The 16847-nt window shown below is 42.2% G+C and overlaps 1 protein-coding gene and 1 long non-coding RNA gene across 2 annotated transcripts in view; one reads left to right on the top strand and one right to left on the bottom strand.

Annotated features, from left to right (window-relative positions):
• ADAMTS9 (ADAM metallopeptidase with thrombospondin type 1 motif 9) overlaps positions 1 to 16847 on the top strand; it is a 77856-nt gene that overhangs the window by 43686 nt on the left and 17323 nt on the right. The window contains 2 exon segments of the mRNA XM_079316642.1: positions 12324 to 12491; positions 16448 to 16612. Of these exon segments, the coding sequence (XP_079172768.1) occupies positions 12324 to 12491; positions 16448 to 16612 (333 nt within the window).
• On the bottom strand, positions 10626 to 16513 carry LOC306807270. Its single transcript, XR_013775681.1, has 3 exons — positions 16429 to 16513; positions 11700 to 11807; positions 10626 to 11347 (listed from the first exon to the last, which is right to left on the bottom strand). It is a non-coding gene; the product is annotated as an uncharacterized lncRNA (long non-coding RNA).

Raw genomic sequence — 16847 nt, 5'->3', positions numbered from 1 at the left:
TTGTGAACTGTTTTGTAGATATCCCCTAACAACATTTCATTTGCTTCAAACCAAGGTGCTAATGCTGATTCATGTCTTAAAACTGCACTTACAGAGGATTATTTACAATATATTCAGAATAACACCTTTTCAAAAAGGGCTTACATTAGGGGATCTCGAGTCCTTTAATTTAAAAGGCACTTTCTGCTAAGTAGCCACCTTTGTCCATTTTATTACACTGTGCAAGTGCTGTGCATTATGAATCTTGGTTCTGACTAAGTTTTTGCATATGGATTTAAACCTGAAAATTAAGCAGTACATTTCCATTGAAGTTAAATTGTTCTGCTCTTTAATGGCAATACTGCACTGGGCACCTACTGTGTTCTCTGCCAAAAGCAGTATAAGTGGGGAGAATGTGCTAAATGGCATAAATTCCCAGGCATGTATAAATAAGTGTGTATGGTTGTGTGTGTTGTCCTACCTGCACACACACAGACCTACTTAGAAACATGTGTGCATTCACACTTGTGCTCTCTTTCTGTTCCTGTGTATATAATAAGACTGTGGTGTACAGTGCAAAAGCACCTGTAAGCTATTCTCATGCATCTCTCTGGTTCTGGAGAGTGATTGTCTAGCTTGATCTCCAGCTGCTGCTCTATCACTAAACCAGCAAATGATCAGCAAGGTGCTGGAAGGCTTAAAACCCTGGGAGTTTACCCATAACAAAATAGTATTTGGAGCAAAGATGTCTTACACTGCTCCTTTGCTGCTGGAGGAGTCTGCTACAGAGATGATCTTGTGAGGACAGAGCAGCCCTGAACCAGGGGTGCTATTTTGAGTGCCACACCTTGGTGATTCTCCCTGCCCAGAGCAGCAACCTCTGCTCTGATCCTGCACCAAAGCAAGTGCCACCTGAGGTGCTTCTGGAGCCCTGGAAAACCACGGACCTGTCCATTTTGGAGTGGCCTTCAAACAGATGTCAACCTTTGTGTATTTTGTTATAAAAGCATTTGAAGACTTTTTAAAAAAAATCTGATTCAGAAGCACTTTATAGGAAAAGAAAAAAAAGAGGCCTGTTTTTTAATGTATTTGACTTCCTTAATTGTCATAGTTTGGAAAGTCATCTTGTCAAAACCTGCTCTCCTTCTGTGGGTGCTTTCAGAAACATGGATGCCTTCAGTAACACTCTTCAATATTTTTATCATACCTCAGTGAGTTCTGCAATAGCCATAAAACTTCTGAACTGGTGTGCATCCGGTGCCTCACCAGTACAAGAGTGCTATGAAATATTTCATTTGAGGTGCTAATGTACCCCTTGTCCACCTGGTGCTAAGGATGAGCAAGGTGAGGTGAGCAGAGGTAGTAATGTGTGCTGGCTGCCCCCCAGGATTTGCCAGCTGGGAGGTGCTGCCAACCTTGGGGGTTTTTTGGTTTTTTTTCATTTGCAAGAGCCAAAGGTGTGGACAGAATTGTGTTTTGTTCTGGTGTCACTCAGCCTCTTCATGGCTGTTCAGGAGCAGGCTCCAGGGCTGCACTTGCTTCTCAGTGTTGGAAGCACAGGGTGCAGTTCCCAGTCTGATGGTTTTCTTTTCACCCAGGAAAAGTTCCCTTGGCTCCAGTCTGTTGTATTAGTCTCAGTGGGTTGTCCTTGCTCCCCTGGGAGCAGGTGGGACATCTGGCAGACAGGTGGAGGGCAGGAACACCCTGTCCTGCCCTCAGTGTCCTCCCAGCTGGCACAGGGTCACAGCCCTGGGGAAGGGGCTGCAGGGCTGAGCCCCCATCATTGCCATGAACTGATTGGATTTTTCAGTCTCATTCACCAAGGTGTCCTTGGGCTCTGACATAGGGGACCCTGAGCTGTTTGAAGACTGAGAAGTATCTGTAGGGTCCCCAGGGCTTTGTTCCCTCCAGCAGAACACTCCATGTGTATGTCTACCTCGTGCTACTACTGTAGGTAGTAATGGCCAAATTTTTCTCCTTTAGTATGGTATCACCTGGACTTGCTTTAGCTCTGTCATCAATTGCAAACATCATTCTGTAGCTGTACATACTTCATCTGTTGGGATGGAGTGTCACTACCATATTTTTTTGGTCACTTTTGAAACAAGAGTATAGTTAGCTGAAACTTTTCAGCAGTATGGATTTATGTATTTATGTAAAAATGTATTTATTTTTCCAATATTGTTATTTAATTTTATATAAATATTGCATACATTTACAATGTTTAATGTTAATGTTGAACAGTGAAAATTAAAAACACGTAGAATGTAATCATAAATGAATTTGTATAATGATTTCTTGAGTCTTTTGCTAAATTCAGATCATATATTTAGTTTTGGTAACTTTTGCTAAATTTTCTGAAACGATTCTGCAATGTTCTATCTTTTATCTGGCTTTTCTTTTACTTGATTTGTTCTCTAACAGAAATTGTCATTCTCAATGATTAAAAAAACACAGTTAAAAGTGCATTAATTACAAAGTTTGGATAACTAATTTCTTGCAATCATCTGACTGCCTTAGTCTTACTCAAGTTTCAGTGAAATTAGTACTATAAAATACAAATTAAAGCAGAGAAAGTCTGAAGCATCCAACCCGCAGTCCTCGGGCAAAATTCCGCTGGGATTTTATACAGTAAACAAGTGATCTTTATCTGACTGGTTAAATCCAGGTTTGGAAGAGATAATTAAATGGATAAACAGATTGTATGTGTAAATGATAATTTTACAATAGGAGACTGGTGAGATGTCTTGTCATTATAATGTATGTTCAAAGGGGACTAAGAGGAGGTGACACTTTTATTCCCTTGCTTATTTAAGAACATGTATTTACCCATTGCAGAATTGTACACCATGTGATAGACCTGACCTTCTTATTAAAACCATGCTTTAGAAAACGTGCACTGACTGTCACCAGAATGCAGAGAGTGTTTTTTCTCCTCTGAATGCTTTATGGTATGAATATAGATCTCCATACACGCTCTCAAATCCTGAGAGGAAATCTTGCAATATTCTCCAGAATGAGGGAGATGTTCACAACAAGAGTTACCCATTGCTTCACTTAAAACCTGAGGTTTGGTTTTAATAAATATACTCATATATATACCACATATATAAAATATATGCATAGCCTCTCTTAAAGCACCTGTCTTGGTGCAGATTTGCTCTCCATGGAATAATCTCTGATATTTTGAGTTTGCCTTAATATCCAACTGTATCCTGATACAATTTATGAAAAATGCTAAATTAACTTGTTGTGGGCTTCTCATTCTTTCCAAGTTATGACATGGTCATAGATAAGGTAAAACAATTACATCTCACAGCACCCTGGTTCAATTGGGTGAGTCCTTTGGGCTTCACTGCACAGGGCAGTGATCATGTGACTTTGAACTCTGGAAAAGGGTGGGTGAGGTTTAGATTTATTTGGGGTTTGTTTGGATTTTTTCCCAAAAAAGTGTTATAATTTTCAAAGTAGTCTGCCTTGTCAAGTACTTGTCAATCTTGGGTATCTGAAGTTCAGGCTACTGGTGCAGTGGTTGTGTAGCTCTGTGCTTCTGAGCTCTGTATCCTGTAGGCAGAGGTGCTGGTATCAGTCTTTGAGGGCCTTTTGCACTAATAAAGAATCAGAAGCTTACTGTCAAGTAATTAGAACATTAACCAGCTCAGTTCCAAGCTCTAATATTGTGGATGTGAGTTCAGGTTTGGGCTAGGACAGCACTGGTTTCCCTTGGCATGAAGCTGGTGGCATTAGTGTCTTTGCAGGGCTCTCTGGCTGCACACAGGGATGGAGCAGCAAGGGGGCTTTGAACTGGGTGGGATGTGGAAGAACTGCCTGGCCAACATCTGTGACAGGCAGCTGGCACTCTGGAATTTTAATCTTAAAGTTGGTGTCAGTGGAAACTTTGGGTTATTTGTATTTAATTCTGCCAAAGCCTCAACATGTTGTTTGCAAAATGCCTTCTCCATGCAGCTGGCTGAAAATAGGCTGCTCAACAGCAATATTCTCTGTGTCATTGTTCTGATAATGTTCATAGCAGGCAGGATGTCAGGTCTTGCTAAGGCAGAACTGATAACCAGGGACAGATTTGGTTGAGAGTGTATATAACTCTGCTGTTCCCTTCTCCTCTGCAGAAAATGAATTTGCTGTGACAGCAGCATTGCTGAACTGCTGTTGGGGTTTCCTTTGAGGAGTTTCAGCCTGTTGCTCCTCTGAGGCAGTGGTGATGGATGCTCATGCATCTCTCTCCTCACCTCAGGGCCCACAGCTGGTGGCTTCAAGGCAATCACAGGTGGGCAAAGGCAGTGGTACCCAGCTGCCCAGTAGAGAAACATCATTTTTTTCCTCTCTTTTTACCCTAAAATATCCAGGTTTTGTTTTCCTTTCCATTTTTATTTTTTGCTTATTATCACCATCTTTCATTTTCTGTTTCTACTTAAATAAGGAGAACTAATATAGGTATACTTTTAGGTATATGGATATACTTTTATTATCAGTTCTCTGTCTCTTTGCTGGTGCTGATGCCCCATTAACAGGAAAACAGCCATGGAAGCCTGTCAGCTACAACCTGCAGGTGAGGGACCACCCTGGGCCACTGTGTGCTTAACACTGAGCCAGCACCTTAGTGATTCCTAGATTAACTCCTCACAGGACTGATTTCCTGCAGCTTAAAGCTCAGCTGTTGCAGTCTACTCTCCCCCTTGCAGGCCCCAATTGGTCTTTACACCCCTCATGACCTTTTAGTCTGACAGAGAAGTAAAAGGACTGGTCAGCAGTGTCCTTCTGACCTCCCTAATACAGTGACCAAATGCAGGGGAAGTACCAGGGAAAGGAGCTGCAGAGAATCTCATCTGCTGTCTTTCAACAGCCTCTCCTGTTGCTACTGCCAGGACAGACAAGAGCTGTCCAGGGGTTAGACTCACAAAGGTTATTTTCAGGTGTCTTTAAAATCTTCTCATCCCTTTGCTCCCAGACAGAGCATCTCCCCAACTTCCTCAGTGCACTTTCCCACTCAGAGCAGTCTCTTCCCACCCATAGTGCAGTGGCTGTTTGGCTGCATTTGGCATGCCTCTGTGGTTGCCTTTTTACACCTCCTCCCTTACATGTTTTCTCAATGAAATAGTAATTTTCCAGGCCTAAACTGAAACAAGTGGTGAGGCTGCTGTTCAGCAATGACTGGCCTCAGTCCTTGTGATACAGGTGGCCCATCCCTGGCTTCAGATCTCCTGCACATCTGCACATGCCCACACAGGAGAAATAAAGCAATAAATAAAAGGGCAATGCTGGGAATATTTGTCTCCCAAAGCACTGGCTCTGAGTACAGGAATGCTTGAGACTTCAAGGGATGCATTGAAGCACTGGCACACTTCAGGGATGAGCTGTGAAATGCAGCATCTTCAGGCAGATCCCTGAGCTGGGTTTTGGGAGGTCTGCCTGTGGCTTTGCCCATTTTTCAGAGTCACACTGTATACTCCACACTGCAATCATTGCTGTTGCTCAGATCCTAGGGATTTAGAAACAAGGATGCATAACAATGAGGGACACTAAGCACAAAGAGATTTTCTGTGCTTCTAACTTTCCCAGTGTCTGATTTGTGCAGTTATTAAGGAAAAACGGTATAGTCAGTCCTGTTCCAAGGGCATTTAAAGCTCTATTCATATTTTAATTTTACTAGCTCACAGGGGAGGTGAATGATGAAAATCTGATTCCCAACTGTATGCAGGTTGACAGTATTTATCTCTGGTGCGTTAAGCCAACATTGTTCTTTATAAAATGGGGGAGAAAGCAGCAGCCCAGTGCTCCTACAACCCCCCAGTGTGATGCACACCTGTGAAACAAGGCCGACATTTCTTGGAGAGTTCTTTGCTTTGTGTTTTATTCCATCCAACACAGAGAAATCCTATTCTGGAACAGAATATCTAAATGGCATTGTAGTACCACTGTTCACTAAAAATATGAAGTGTCAGTTAGCTGAAGCACCTTGCTGCTTCAATTGGTACTCTGCTAAAAGTGCCACAGCATGGAAAATTGGCTTCATCAGTACCTTCCACATCACATCCTTTGGTAGCTCACACATCTCCTAATGTGGGGAAATGCCATCCAGTGCCTCCCTCCCTGGAGAGAAGTGCATGGGGTTCTATGGGGCTTTTATTTGTTTGTTGTTCAAGGTTAATAGTGTGGAGCAGGGCAGAGACACAGCTTTTAGGAGAACTTTGTGTGCTCACTGCCCTGTTCATTTCTGTGCCTGGTGAAGTCTTTTGTGGTGAAGTCTTCCCAGGGCAGGGAAAAGAAGGGGAGAAGGTGCTGCTTACTGGGTGAATGCTGCAGAAGAGGAGATGCATGGCTTCTCCTGCTGCAGTTACCTCTTTCTTCCCATATATCTTGTGAGGTTTCCCAGCTTGGGGAAATTATTGTATTGACTTTGGCACTCAGGGCCTTAAATCTTGCAGGAGTTAAAGAACCCAAGAGCATCCTTTCCTCTGGGCAATTTATGGTGGAGCAATGGGCTCCAGACACACCAGCTCTTTCTTCCAGTGCAGCAACACATCAAATTGGACCCTTTTCTCTTTTTTTTGGTTGGTTTTTTTTTTTTCTGTGGTTTTTTTTTTTTTTTTTTTTTCAAATGTGTTTTAAGACTTCATCTGAGGCCACTCACCAGTTCCTGCAGCTGAGTTTGGTAGTGGGAAGGTGAAGATTTAGTGGGTTGTTTCATTTCTCCCTTTTGCAGTAATGATTTGGGGAGCTCTGTGCCTCTGCTCCAAGTCAAGAGCAGAGCCTGTGGAGGATGGAGACCCTGAGGGCACAGCAGAGACAGGGCAGGCCAGCATGGAAGTTCCCATGCCTGGGGCAGTGAGGGCTCTGTAGGAATACTGGGGCAAAGCCTGCTCTTGTTCAGACTGGGGGCTGTCCTCCAGCTCTAAGAGCTCCTCAGAACCCACTTCCACAGGGCCTCTGGACAGTGCTTACAAATGCATTCAGACTATACATTCCAAAATCCCTAATGTTCCTGCCTTTTTTATTCAATCACTCCATTTCTCTGAGGAGTCAGCTTGGATTAAACATTTCTAAAGCCTCTTTCAAAATTGCAGTGTGGTGCTTTGGTGTGCTTTGTTCAGGTCTCTGGTCCATTTGCTCTGCCGTGAAAGTAGAAACACCTCATCCCTTTTAAATGTACAGGAATCACATGTATTTTCTGGCCATTCACCAGCTAAAATCACCATGACCATACACATTCAGTACCCATGTGCCTTAAGTCATGGCTTTTTCATTTGTCAGGACAGGAAAGCCAAGCTGGGTGACTCTTGCCTTGCATATATCCCCACCCAATTTTATGGATTTTTCAATGTGCCAGTGCAGATGGGCACAAGACCATGCTAAAACACACTGGTGAGAGAAACAGGGCTTCAGAGCAGCAATAAATATTTCCTAAATAAATATCTCCTGAAGCACTGCATCCTTACTTTCAGCCTGTCTCACTGAAGCCAAGGGAATTACCTGCTGAAATACCTTGCTGTTGTGGAGCTAATGTGGTTTGTCTGACACAGAGCCCCTGTTGCTGGACAGCACACAAAGGCTCCAGCAGTTTAAGACTCCTGGTAAAGGTTCAGGTGGTGAGGAAGGATCCAGACATTCCTTGGTGATGTGTCTGTTGATGTCCTTTGTGCTTAAGAGACTTCAGAGGTACAGAAGTCACCAGGATATGGTTTCAGTATTTGACAGAAGCAGAGCTGATGGTATTAAAAGGTGATGCAGACTAATAGGCTGCTGAAGGGTAGCTGTGGGGGTACATTGTTGGGTTTGCTTGTAGTTGGAGAAGTTTGCTGGAATCCAGTAAAACAACCCTCTTGGAAAATGGGTGTAAAGCATTGGAGGGCTCTGTTGCTTTCCTGCTTTATTTCATGCAACACATTTTGTCTCAGATTGTTGGAAGGGATGAACCAGGGCTTACTTACAGCTGCTGACTTTCCATAAAATCCTTAATGTGGGGAAGTCTAAATCTACAAGGATTGATTTTAATTTCCTCAAAAAAGTTGCTCCTGGCAGAATCTGATAAAGGCATTTTTAGTCTAATCCTTCCCAGCCCTGCCCTTGCTGAGCTATCAGAGCATAGCTATTTTAGGGAATTCATTTGGTGATCACCACAGCTTGCATTCATTGTCTTAAATACCTCCCAAATCGTTAACTGATGCACGGTGGGTCTGAAAAGTGGTCTGACAGCATTTTCTGCAACTTTTCACTTCTGGGGGAGAGTGTTCCCAGGTTCTTGCTTGGGATATGCCCTTCTGCCCTTGTGGAACTGCCCCTTCAATGCACAAAGTTCTCAAGGAGCAGTCATTCAGTTTCTTCTTGACTGCTCTGTGGTGTTTGTTCATTTGTGCCCAGGGTTCTTGAGTCCTCTTGGTGCAGGACTGACCCTGCTCCCAGAAATTCACCAGAAGTTTTCTACAAATTTTTAAGAGATTTTGGGTTGTTTGTTCTTTTTTTTTTTTTTCCTGCTGCCAGCCCTGTGCATCAAGTAGCAGCCTTTCTATTTTAAGGAGATCTTAATGATCAAGATGTACCCTCATCTTCCAAACGATGAGATCAGAAAATGCAGAAAGGGTTATCTTAAAGCAATTTGCACACACTTGGTAAAGCAGAATGATTATCTCCTAAACTCTGAAACAGAAAAGAAATTTTTTATGGAAACAAAAACACAAGCAGAGCAGAGCAAAGCATTGCAGGAGATGTTCAGCCTCGTGTTTAGCACCTATATGGAAACAGTTGATATGGAAATATTTCTGCCATATTTATTTAAACTTTTTTCTTTGCATTTATTTAAACTAGGCAGTATATTTATTTGAAAGTATCAGCAGCATGCCGATCTCCAGTTCTTGGCATGTTAACAACACTAATCATGCAATAAACATAAAGCCCTTAAATTTGTGCTAAGTGCTTTGATCTTAATGCTCTTAGGAAAGACCTCTTGGTTTTGTTCTCCATGTAAACTGCCCAGTGCAACTGTGGTGGCTTTAGGAGATAATAAAGATAATAACAAGGGGAAGGTTTGCTAGAGTTTTAGAGTGATGTCTATAGCTGATTTTTTTAAATACTGTTTCTCTGTTATTTTATGTGCCACAAACTTTTTGGTGGTTTTTTTTTTTTTACAGAAACATCACAATTTGTTCTTTTCACAGCCTCCTCCATGCCTGACTGTCCTCCCAGGTTTATCCAGGGGTGGTATTTGCTGTTGTGCCTCAATCACAGGCTGTAAACAGCCTTTCAGAGCAATGTTTTCCCACAGTTAAGTGGAGGCAGAGGAAAGCTGACCACAGGCATGCTCAGGTGCATGTGATCCTTGGCTCTAGGAAGCTGGTCAGTGAAAAAACTTCCATACAGCACCTGGCTACACCTTCAGGGCTGTCTCAGAGGTGCTTAAAACTGGTAGAGGCTTTTCTGGTGACTCAGAGAGCCTTGGATAAGGTGAGGCTGTTATTCCAGAGAACCAGTCTGCCCTCAGTACTTGGAAGCATTTGCTATGGGGGTTGAGGGAAAGAAGTCAAGAAAAAGAGGCATGTGAAAGACAGTGATTTTGCCAAATGTTTTGAGGAAGGCAGGGTCAAAGCTTACCTTGTTGTATTGCTGTTATTGGTAGGTACTATAGTCAGGCAGCATTTGCAGCCATGAAGAATCCTGTTAATGAAATGCAAAGTTTCTCCAGGGTCCAAAATAAATGATGAGGCTGATGGTGGTAGTTGGATGTAGCACTTCCCTGACTCACATGGTGTTGAGATGCAACCTATTAAATTATGCTTTGCATGTGGCTCACATATGCTTAAAATCTCTGTACCAGATAAAAGTTGAATACCTGAGATGAATTAGATGGCAGTTATTAAGTAGACTCTTTGCAAAGGAATTTTCAGTCTCTGATACTTGGTTAAATTAGATTATTCAACCTTTCTTTTCTGTCAGTGCAAATGAGATCATAACTCAAATGTGCATGAAAGCAAACGGGTGGTTTAGATCTGAAAATGCACAGCTGCCTAGATTTGATTTATATTAAAGGCAGACATAGAAATGATTAATACCAGCATCTTGGGAATTACATTTAAGTATTAACAAAATTAAGCAAATTATGCCTCAACCTCTGAGTGCACCGAGGTTTGCACGCAGACTTGTTTGATCATGGGATTGTGAGATAAATGTCAGAATCAGGCTCCACGCCAAAGTGAAGCATCCTGTAGAAGGGGAGTAAGAATTTTGGAAATAACTAGTACCAAATTGTTTGTGAGATCAAGTATTTCTCAGCCTGCCTCAGGTCCCCAGAAAGGTGCTTGCATTGTTGCACAGTGTGGTTAGTCTTCCTTTAGGATAAGTAGTGGGATCCCATGTATTTTTTAAATTAAGGATGCTCTTGGCTGTACCAGGATGTAGGACATGAGAGAGTCCTGATCAATGCTCTGAATTTACTCTTTAACTTTGGCTGTCACAGTAAAGTGGCATAACCTGCATGAAGACTGTTTACCAAGGAGGACTTGAATTTTTGTTTAAGCATCAGTGTTGGTGTTTAGTCCAAAGACATTAAATAGATTAAAATATTAGAAGTATAGAACTGGGATTTGCAGGATGTGACATTTCTGTCTTACTGCTGACTTTCATTACCTGGGGAGAGAAGTAGAGAGAATGAAAATATTAACTTCTGATGAAATTTGAAGGCTTATAAAAACAGGGTAATGTTAGCTTCATTTTTCTTCTGTTGTTGCTAAAGAAAACAAGTGAGGTTTATGGATCTGGGTAACTCGTGGAAGTTTTGTTTTATTATAAGGTACAGCATTTCTTCTGTTTTTCAGTGCAAGGTTGGATGTTGCTTATTGGGCTCTTTTGGCCTGGCTTAGAATTGGATTTGGGCTCAGGAAAACTCAGAGGCAGCTGTCCCTGCTCAGCCTCTCAGAGGAGCATCATTAACAGCTCTTAGAACTGCTGATCAATGGGACCTCAGTGATCTTTCATCAATTTGTAACACTCTTGAAGCACCTTTTTCAGGGTGTCTTTTATACAAGCTCTTAAGCATCGATGTCTGGTTTTAGGAGCTACATCCATTTCTCTCCAGATTGGTCTGAACTTTTCCGTTTAGAAACTGCTCTCTCACTGGTTCTTTGTGGGCTGAATGAGCTGTAAGTAGGGCTGTAATATCAAATATTCACAGGTGTCAATGTATATGCCAATTTCTATTCTAGTGGATCTTCCAGAGCTGCTATATATATGAATTTTTTAGGTTTCAAATGTATTTAAAGGCTGGGAAAAGCTTGAGCTGTAATATATTTCTTGGGATATATATTGATGGAGTGACTCCAAAATGAAGGCTGAAGCTTCATTTTTGCGTGTTTTCTCCATTCTGAAAAGAAAGCAGAACATTTTATATGGAGAGATGGTTAAAACAGAGTGCTTGCCCTCAAGGATTAAACCAGTCTGCTTATGACATAGCATGTAATGAAGAAATGGAAGCTGAGTCTCTGGGTGCATCATGCTGAGTAAGAGGCTTGTTCTACATGAAACTGTCATATTAAATTCGTGTCGTGATTCCAGACCCCTTTGATTCCTAAATCTTTGGAGGAGACTAATCTGAAATCAAAGTGAAGTTGCTTGGGGTTTGCATGCCAGAAGTGGTCACATTTGAAAAAGTTCAGTGAACCTGCAGAGGGAGGTTGAAATTAGTTGCTTCACTACAAAGCTTGCAGCTAACATACCTGCTGGTTTGCTTTTTGCTTTGATTCTCCAGGCTCTGCCTTCTTGCCACCTTCTGAGTTGTTTTCAAAATGCATAAATCTTAAGGATGAACATGTCCTGGTTTCAGTCTGTTTAGTGAAATAAAAAATAAGATGAAACAAACACGAGCTTTTTTACTGAGGATAAGGAAATGCTGCACTTTTCTGCCCTGTCCTTTGTGCAGTTATTTCCCTCTGTGAAGGTGCAGAGCACACTTTACCCTCCTGATTTACCAATATTTGACATCCCTTTGTACCAAGGTAAATGGAAATGGTTCCTTTCAAGTTCTAAGTAGATACTGAGGGCTCCTGCCTTGATCCCTGTAAGAGGACTCTGCTCCTTTGAAACAACTGGAGCAATGCCAGGAATTCAGCCTGTTATCCCTGCTGAATGTCAGCTGTTTTCTCTATTTTGATACTGGCATTTTTGGGGGCTTTGACCAAGAATATCACACGATATTAAGTGTCTGCACTTGCCTCAAGCTTTGTGTAGCCTGCTGGGGTCCTGGGGAGGTGCTTTTTGGTCCAGCTAAAAGAAAATGCCCTGGGTAGCCATGGCCCCTGTATGAGTGTGCAAGCTGATCTGTTGTTACTTTATATTTACAGTGTTCTGTCTCCTGTGGAAGGGGCCAAAAGCACCGCAGTGTGTACTGTTTGTCAAAAGAAGGGAGGCATGTAGAAGAAGAGAATTGTAAACACCTTGCTAAGCCCAACGTGCAAAAGAAATGCAGAGGGGGCAGATGTCCGAAGTGGAAAGCAGGAGATTGGGGCCAGGTGAGCCATGTTGTGTACCTTTTTGCACCTTTTGGTATTCTTCCTCCATCAAATTGGTTAGAGCCTGGTTTTCCAATCACTTCTGTCCTCATTAATTATTCAGGATAAAGGTTTGGGGCCAGATCCTGGTGTAAAACAGTGTGTAGCTTCATAGACAGCAGTGGAGCAGCACAGATTTGTACCAGCTGAGAACTAGGCAGCTTGCTTTTAGTGTCTATCAGAAAGCAAATACCTTGTTGTATATTTTAGGGTTTTGCTAGAAAGATCATTAGTGTATCATATTAAGGAGTATCTACTATTTATTAATATTTTTAGTATCATTTAAATATCATATCTCAAGTTACATCTTCCTCAGTTTTGGGAAATAAACTCATTGCTTGATTTTCCCTCATTAAAAAGTCAGACAGTGATGCATAGAGCAGAGGCTGCTGGAAATGAAAAAGCATTTTTAGTTATTAAACATTTTGCTTGCTGAAAGCATACCTTAAATCCTTATTTTTTCTGAAAATAATGTCTTTGTCATCACCTTGAATCTGCTGCATCACATTTTTAACTCTGAATCTTGCTTTTCCCTCTACCTCATTAGCGTGCTAATCAGAGGAATTATTGAAAATCCCAGACTAAATGAACTGTTAACTTGTAAAACATCGTGTTCCCTTGCCTTCTGTCTTCCAAATTTAGGTACAAAACACCCATTCTTGCTGTATTAAAGTTCCCTGAAAGACAAACCATTAACATTGCTACAGGCACACATGCAAATGTTAGGACAGCATGCTGTTGATTAATGTCCACTAATAAAAAGGACAATAAACCTATTAATGATCTATGATTGTTTTCAGACTTGTATTAGGATTTTATAAATCCTCACCTTTGGATTCACAAGATAGGATTCTTTGCCTTTATGTGGGTAAAGGACTAAGTGCTCATTCACCATGGAGTTTCAGTTACCCAGGTCTGGTTTCTTTACCTGAGGGTAGGAGCATCCAGCCTTTGAAATCCACTGTACTGCTCCCATATTGAAAATGAAGTCAATATTATTATCTTTATTACCTTCAGGACTGAAACCTCAATTTTATACAGGAGCCAGACTGAAAGGAAATGTGAGGCCATTAGACAGTCTTGTGGTATCCAATTTGCACCTTATTTAAAGTGACTGCTCCTGAAAGCAGTTTTTTACAGCTAATAATTGTAAACATAATAATGTAATGGTTTGTCAATTGCATTAAAATACAGTAATATTAATTGATAAAAGTAAGTGGTTTAAAATTTCCAGCTTTCCTCTGCATCGTGGATGTTAATTTTATGCAACTGGAGAAAGGAGCCCATGTTAGTAGGAGGATGAGGTGATTTATGGTCTGAGGTAATCCCTTATGACCAGGCAATTAAGGAATATTTATATGCTAATGATAATGCTAAGAACAGGCTTTTCCAGGAGTAGCTCCTCAGCCCAGGTTCCTGATGCAGGATGTGCTCAGCCAGCCAGCATTTTGCTTAGGGAAAAAATAAAGGGGTAGAAACACTTATATTAGAATGTCAAATTGGGTTTTTTAAAGCCCTGTGAAATGCTGTGACATGGATCTCTGAGCCTCACTGGTGCTGGCAGTATTTTTTTTGCCTGTGACAGATGAAGAGTTGGGGCTGTCCCAGGTTGGGAGTGCTGGCCCTGTATCCTCTGTAAGGGGTGTTCAGGGCTTTGCCAGAGATTTAATGCCTTGGAGCCAAGATGGATTTAGGTCCTGAACTTCTCATTGAGAGCATGAAAAAGTTTGGTGCTCTGAATACACAGCAGATCAGGGTATAAATTTGGCATGAAAACTCCATGTGACTTACCCAATGACCAGTGCCACTGTTGCAAATAGGAACCATGATCAATTTCCACTTAGATATTATCCACAAAAAACTAACTTTCTGAAGGTCTAAGTGTCTCAAAAGGTTAATCCCAAAGCTGAGCTGCTGTGCATTTTCTCCTGAATAAGCCAGCAAAAGTCTGCATGAGAAATAAGGCTAGGTTTTTCCATAAAATTGCATCCTTGTGTCACTATATATGCACAGGACCCATTGCATGTATCTTTAGGTGTTGGGGATTTTTACCTTCTGGAAGAGGAATTACTGGGAAAACAAAGATCAAAAAATACAGGGATGGTTAAAAATCAGTCTCAGTCAGACACAGGCTGTGCTGTGCTCCAATCCTAGAGTTTTATTGCTTTGAATGTTTTGTATTCAGAGAGTGGTTAGTTTTTTTCCTACATTGTTAAGAACCCACTTCCCTGGATCAAATAATTTTTGATATATCTCTAAAAAGGCGTTTTCTCCAAGTTTTAAGTATGTTTATGTCTGCACTGAAATGTCAGATTTAATGTGTTTGTTTCTCCTAATTGGTGTCAATTATGGCCATTTACCTTTCATTTAACAAAAATACCAATATTTATTCTGCTGTCTAGTGTTTGCATATTTCAGCTACAAGCTGAAATCCAGCCCTATCTAAAACCACAGGCAGAGCATCAGGTAGAGCTTCTGGCACAGCCCAGGGAGCATCCTGTCCCCAAACCCAGGTGTCACACACCATGAAAAAGCCCCCCATGAAAAAGCCACAGTGTCATTTATGCTTTTATCCACACCTGGGCTTTTTATATTGGTGATAAATGCAGCCCAAAAGATATCTTAGAGCATGGTAGGCATCCTGGTGTGCATGTTTCTCCAAGTTTGTGCCTTTAATCTGTTTGAAAGTCCCCTGTGGAATGTGTAGGACAAAGAGCATTGTTAATCCCAGGGAAGCAGCAGCATATGGGAAGCATTTGCATCACTAGTGACAGAAATCTCACAGCTGTTTTCAAAAGCTACACAAAAGTACTCCCAACCTTTTAACAAATATCTGAAGCCAGTCAAATAGTCTTAGTCAGCTTTTCTCTGGTTCTCTTGGCTTTATGGGGCATTTGGATAGTAAAGCAAAGAGCATTATGGAGGAATACAGAAGAGGGAATTGCTTCCCCTTTAGGCACCGCTTAATTCCCTGCCTTAAGAAGGCTCCTTTTAGTGGGCATTGCAGTAACAGGCTGTGAACTTACTTTCTTAGTTCCTGATACATTAACAAGTAATATTAGTTGTTATTAATAAGTAATGTTGGTTGTTAATTCAGCTGTGTTTTTAATACATACCTTTTAATTTTTATGCACTTTCTTCTTTAAATGCAAATTCTCTTTACTCCAAATCTCTATAGTGCACATTAAGGTCTAGCCAGGAAGAATGTGTTCCAGAGGAATATTAAGTATTGCCAAACATATTAGTGTGCAGTCACAACACTAAGAAATGTTGCGTGAAAGAAAAAATAAGCTGTTAATATTATTGCAGTATAGATAATAATTTAAAGATGTCTGAGAAACAGAAAAATTCAGGCATTTGTTGCTGTGCCTTGAAGCTGGAAGAAATGTGCCCACAGTGTAATGAAGGAAATGTTAATTTGTTTTCAAAAACTATGTTCCCTGGCTTGGTGCATGTGCGTGTGCAGATGCATGCTGAAAGAAATCCCAGCTGTATCATACCTTTCCCTCTCTGCAGCTACACACTTTCTTCTATAAATCCAAGTTTGCTTTTCATTAAAGCCCACTCTGTTTGTGGCACCTGATGTATTTTGAACTATTACTTTTTTGAACCAGCGCCTGGGAAGCAATACTCAGAGCAATACTCAGAGCCTGGCCGCCTCTGGCAGGTCTGGGCGGTTTAGCAGCGCCGCTATCTTGCAATAAAAACAGAATTTTCAATAAAAATCCTGTCCAGGAAGCCCTGACCCCACTGAAGCCAAGGGCAGATATTCCCACTGGCTTCAGACTGCCAGTTTTGAAAAGCCTCACTTGGGAGTTGGCTAAAGCATCGCTGTGTGGAGCCCAGAGCAGAGCCCGAAGCCCCCAGCGCGGTGGGTGTGCCGGGGAGCCGCACTCACCTGGTGTCCCTTCCCGCAGTGCTCCGTGTCCTGCGGCCGCGGCGTGCAGCGCCGCTCCGTGCAGTGCCACAGCGGCAGCGCCCAGGAGCCCCAGTGTGACCCGGCCAGCCGGCCGGCCCCGCAGCGACACTGCCACCTCCCCCCGTGCCCCGCCGGCCGCTGGGCAGCCGCCGAATGGCAGCCGGTAAGCGGGGACCCCCCTGCCCCCGCCCCGGGGTCGCGCTCATGTGCTCTCAGCCCTGGGGGATGCTGCATGCCGAGCCTGGGGAGCGCGGCTTGCGACCTGGGGTTGCCAAAAAAAAAAGAAAAAAGAGGCAGAGGGGAGGCTCGTGCGTGATGCTGGCGGAAAGAGAGAGCGGAGAAATGCCTCTGTAGGGTTAATTTATTGCTTCGTGCTGCCCTGTGTTTGGCTGGGACCT

The sequence above is a fragment of the Erithacus rubecula genome (assembly GCF_903797595.1).
Source record: "Erithacus rubecula genome assembly, chromosome: 13".
In the NCBI taxonomy this organism is placed as follows: domain Eukaryota; kingdom Metazoa; phylum Chordata; class Aves; order Passeriformes; family Muscicapidae; genus Erithacus; species Erithacus rubecula.
This window is presented reverse-complemented; position numbering and strand designations above follow the sequence as displayed.